This window comes from Camelina sativa, chromosome 11 (assembly GCF_000633955.1).
Source record: "Camelina sativa cultivar DH55 chromosome 11, Cs, whole genome shotgun sequence".
Classification (NCBI taxonomy): domain Eukaryota; kingdom Viridiplantae; phylum Streptophyta; class Magnoliopsida; order Brassicales; family Brassicaceae; genus Camelina; species Camelina sativa.
The window spans coordinates 27,124,912-27,130,000 of NC_025695.1; the positions used below are offsets into that span (position 1 = coordinate 27,124,912).

At 33.3% G+C, this 5,089-nt stretch overlaps 1 protein-coding gene across 2 annotated transcripts in view; it reads left to right on the top strand.

Annotated features, from left to right (window-relative positions):
• Positions 1-2,937, top strand: part of LOC104724370 (WAT1-related protein At5g40210-like) — a 5,586-nt gene extending 2,649 nt beyond the window's left edge. The window contains exons 2-6 of one of the 2 annotated variants that reach the window (XM_019232774.1): positions 1,010-1,128; positions 1,716-1,908; positions 2,068-2,229; positions 2,330-2,478; positions 2,581-2,937. In XM_019232774.1, the coding sequence (XP_019088319.1) occupies positions 1,010-1,128; positions 1,716-1,908; positions 2,068-2,229; positions 2,330-2,478; positions 2,581-2,776 (819 nt within the window). In that variant the 3' untranslated portion in view covers positions 2,777-2,937. The remainder of the gene's footprint in view (positions 1-1,009; positions 1,129-1,715; positions 1,909-2,067; positions 2,230-2,329; positions 2,479-2,580) is intronic. The other variant, XM_010442838.2, reaches the window with a different exon arrangement.

The following is a 5,089-nucleotide window of genomic DNA, read 5'->3' on the forward strand; positions in this document are numbered from 1 at the left end:
TCACGCATACCCCCTGATATTAGCGGTTGAGCATCAACTCTAGAGTGATCAACCATATCCAACGTTTCATTAAAATCACCAAATATAATCCAAGGCTTATTGTGTACAATAGGTGAGTTATGGTGCTCACGCAACTCCTCCCATAATACTTTACGAGCCTCGACTGTATTCAGAGTATAAACGAATGAACAGAAAAACTCCTTTGTTGTATCATCAAGCTTCACAGAACAAGTAATTAGCTGCTCACTCTTATAGAACAGATCCAATCGCACCGTGTCCTTCCACATAACCCAAATGCGACCCCTACTATTGAACTCATAATTCGTTAATATAAACCAACCCGGAAACAAACGACTTTCCAACCTCAACGCCTATCGTTCTCGAACCCTAGTCTCCAACAAACAACCAAACTGAAACCTATTTCCCTCCCACCACTGTTTTATTACGGAATGTTTTGAAGATTTATTTAGACCGCGCACATTCCAATAGAAACCTGACATTAATGTTTAAGAGAGGGCTTCTTACTCTGATCTCCAGGGTTATTCCTGGTTGATTGAGTAGAAAGAGTTGAATTTTGCTTCTTTGCCGTTTTTGTGCCCCGAGGCAAATACGTTCGGAGCTGTACCATCGCTTGTGCATCCTGCTTTACAGCTGCCCCAGTGCGTTGGATGGGAGCCTTTGGATCCTTTGGATTAATAAATCTATACCCTTATGAAAGTTATTTTTATTGTGTACTTTCCAATTAATAAAGAGGGGATAATTGATAAAAAAAATAATTTTTTTTTACCTTTTGCAATGACTTAGAAGTGAACTCTCTGTTTTTTTTCGCATTAACCAAGTATAGGTCTCTACTTAGTTTTATTACTATTTAGAAGAAGAAAAAAACGTAGTCAAACTAAATTATGCAATGCTCTGCCCCCCAAAAAAAAAACTAATTATGCAATGAACCTATAAAAAATTGTTTATGGAAGATATTTTACTTACATTTTGATATTTTGTTTCATAAAAGAACAGAAGTGCGTTTCAAATCGCAGGCTACAATGGGATCAAATACAGCTCGCCGACTCTATCTTCGGCCATGAGCAATGTCAATCCTGCTTTTACCTTCATCCTCGCCGTTATTTTCCGGTAATCTCTTTTCCCCCTAAATATCCCAAATAGTTAGTAATTAGTTGAAATCGTTCACAGCTTTCTGATTTTGTTTGCTTTACGTTATAAGATTGCTTATACTTTAAGGAGGCCAACGGTAAACTTTAAGTTGTAATATGTTTGCTGACAAAAGGAAATGGAAAAAGTATAATAGAAAAGAGAGAGACATCTCTTCATGGTATAGACTAGCTCGCGGTGATGAGTCCACGGGATATTTGTTACTAGTTAAGCTTAACAATTAATTGTGTAATATATATAACAACTGAAAAGTGTGTAGCAAAAAAAAAAAAAAAAGTGTGTAGCACACAAGTCCCATTTTAATATTATTGAAACGTGTGCACATGCATGATGCATGTGTGTGAAAAGCATTATCAATAACGCGTGGAAAGAAATGTATGTATATACTGTATTAGTTTGAGACCTGATTATTCAGTTTGTCGAGGGGTTTTACGGTATATCGATAGAGTAGATTTTGTTTTTTTTTCTTTTCTTTTTGTTGTTGTTAAAGACACTGGAGTAGCTTTTGACTTTTTATATATACTAACTTGCACTTTTTTTTGGTGAAGAATGGAGAATATATCTCTAAGGGAAAAAAGTAGCGTAGCCAAAGTGTTGGGAACACTAATGTCTATAATAGGTGCACTTGTTGTTACTCTTTACCATGGTCCAAAGTTAATGTCTTCACATTCCGACTGGGCCATCGGCGGTGGCCTTCTTGCTCTTCAATACATCCTTATATCCGTCTCTTACCTTGTTATGGTATAGATATACAACACACATCTTTACATATACATATATATATATATATGATTAAGAAAAATATACAATCTACATGATAATGTTATATCCAAAATATGATTGAAATAGTATACTTTGGCCTAATATATGATAATTAACTCAAAATTCGGGTAATTATAGGCTCACACAATGAGCCGGTATCCATCTGCGGTCGTTGTGACGCTCGTGCACAATGTTTGCATTGTTGTTGTGTGTGCATTTGTTAGTCTTTTCGCGGAGAAGGACAATCCAAAGGCATGGATCGTAAGATTTGACACAAATTTGATTAGCGTTGTAGCAATGGTATTTACAAAATTTTGCAATACTTTTTGGTTTGAGATGTTTGTTAATTCGTTCGTTTTTCTTGGTCTTGATGATAACTGGAGTAAACATTTTTTCATAGGGAACTTTGAATTCGGGAAACTATGTTATACATACTTGGGCTGTGAGTCATAAGGGACCTGTGTATTTGTCAATGTTCAAACCGTTATCAATACTGATCGCAGCCGCATCAACTTTCATTTTCCTCGGCGAGTCAGTCTACCTTGGAAGGTATAACACAAACTTATCTCTTTTTCTTCATGATATTAGTTTCACTATGTCCATAATCTTATTTCTCACTTCTCATCTTTTTTGGTTTGTTTGATTGCACAGTGTGATAGGAGGAATATTTATATCAATGGGATTTTACATGGTGTTGTGGGGTAAAGCCAAGGAAGACAAAGTGGACATTTTAGGAACCATGGAGTCGTCGTCTCCTTCACATAAACTCAAGGAAGACAAAGTGGACATTTTAAGAACCATGGAGTCGTCGTCTTCTTCACATAAAGCTCCTCTCTTGGTTAATTAAAAGCAACCCATATTTAATATTCAGTTTAAAATTTTATAAGTGATATTTTAGAAAGTTTGATGATATATTGATATGTGTCATCCATTTTACAACTTTGGGGGCTGTACATGATTCAGAATCAGATCATACCCTGAATAAATAACCGTAATCTTCTTCTACAACTTATGTGCAATGCTAATCTCACCACCGGTATGTCTATTTGCAGAAAAAGACTCTACTTCTTGGTAGCTTCAACCGAATATGGCCCTCTCTGCAGTCATATACTCAGTTGGAAGTCAAACCTTATATGACTTGCTTCAAATACTGACTCTAATTTTAAGCTCAAAAAACGAACATTCTATTTCAGGGAGTATTTTGTTTCATCATTGGCTGATCAGTTATCCACACAAGGGGTATGCATCTGAAGGGTCCAGTCTATGTATCCTTTGTTCAAACCATGGTCTTTTGCAATTGCAGTCGTCATGGGAGCTTTATACCTTGGCGCTGCACTCAACCTTGGGAGCTACCATATCTTTCGATTATAGTGTGTCTCTTTCCTGAGAAACATCAGTGGTAAAAAAGTTACTTCTACTTTGTTAAAATATTTAGCCTCATGTTTACTATTTTGCATCTCTGTGTTGTGGGCATTGTGATAATTGGATCAATGATATTGAGCTAATTTGGATTGTATACTCTGATTGGGGGCAAAAGCAAGAGTGGATGCAACCAAAACAGCAAGTCTTTTTGAGCAATCACTTTTGTTGGCTAATCACAACAAAGAAGATGAAAACATTACCATGAAGATATGGTATTGGTAGATGCAAGTGGGATACTTATATATGGACCCATTAGAAGAAGATGTCCTTGTCTATTGTCTATATTTTACATGGTTATAAACAAACATTAGTTTTATCTCTCTTTGGAGTCATTAACTGATTTTGTAACCATTTGAAGATGGTCCGCTATATATCCTTGTCTATCTATATTTTACGTCACGCGTTATAGGTTTTGTAATTTATTGATTATCTCACCAAATGTCCAAACGTATATTATTATTTTCATCAAATTCCGTCTTTTAAATTAATTATACATTTTATTAACACGGACTAATATAATACTCCAGTGTCTTTTGTTTGATTTCAGTTCTTTCTACTTATTTATTTTTTAACAAAAAAAAAGTCTTCCTAGGAAACTATCTGATCAATCACTATATTAATCAGTAAATAATTGAATACACAAAAAAAAGGTTGAAAGATGATATTATGTTTTATTTTTGATTTAAAAAAGATAGCATTATGTTGTGGATATTTTGAAAATTTAGTGATAAATTCTCTTGTTCTTTAACAAAGAAAAAATGACATTACAGTATTTACTCTTGCAATTTTCACATTTAAACAGGTGCCATGATTTTACATCTAAAGCATTTGAAGATGACACTACAAATGTTTAACCAACTATGATTACAAGATGACATTAATCATTAATCTGATGGGGACTGTTTCACCGGTCTTTTCTCATAAGGACCCCAATAAATTTAAGAAAAACCAAAATAATGATATATGTAATACTAATAAAAATCTAAAATTTGAGAGAGAAGAAGAAGGCAAAGAAGTACTACTAAGGGTTTGAATGGTGGCTACTTATTTGGTTGTGCGGGGAAAGCGGTTTTTGAGTGCGGTACGTATGAACTGTGGTATATGCGGTTTGCAGGACAAGTGCAATTTATACAAAATAAGCGGTACATAATGATATTTGATTGGTGAAAAACTATTTACGCTTCAGTATTAATTGTGTGAATGGTAAAAAAAAGAAAAGCGGTGCGGATTATATATTATAAATAAATTTATTAATAATTAGTATATTTATATATTATTGTATGTTATGAACTATTTTAAATTAAATATTTAATAAACACTATCTATAGTAAATATATGTATCTATTTAAAGATTAATGAAATATATATAACCTACTACTACTATAACAAATTTTTAAATTGCAAAATATAGAATTGTTTTAAAAGCTATATAACCTATTTCTCCCTCTGTTCCAAAATATAGAATTGTTTAGCTTTTTTTTTTGTTCCAAAATATAGAATTTTCTCAGATTTCTATGCAAGTATTAAAACAATTTTGGTCAAACAATTTTATGTGATTACAAAAATATGGCTGGCATCTGAAATTTTTTTCTTGTAATTTGTTAACAACCCCTATTTAAGTGGAATAAAACGTATCTCTTAATATTCTTAATTATCCATTCTATTTTTTTCTTTTTTTGTGGTCAATTAATGTGTCCAATTAATGAGTTATTTTGTGTTAAAATTTTCCTTAATAAGC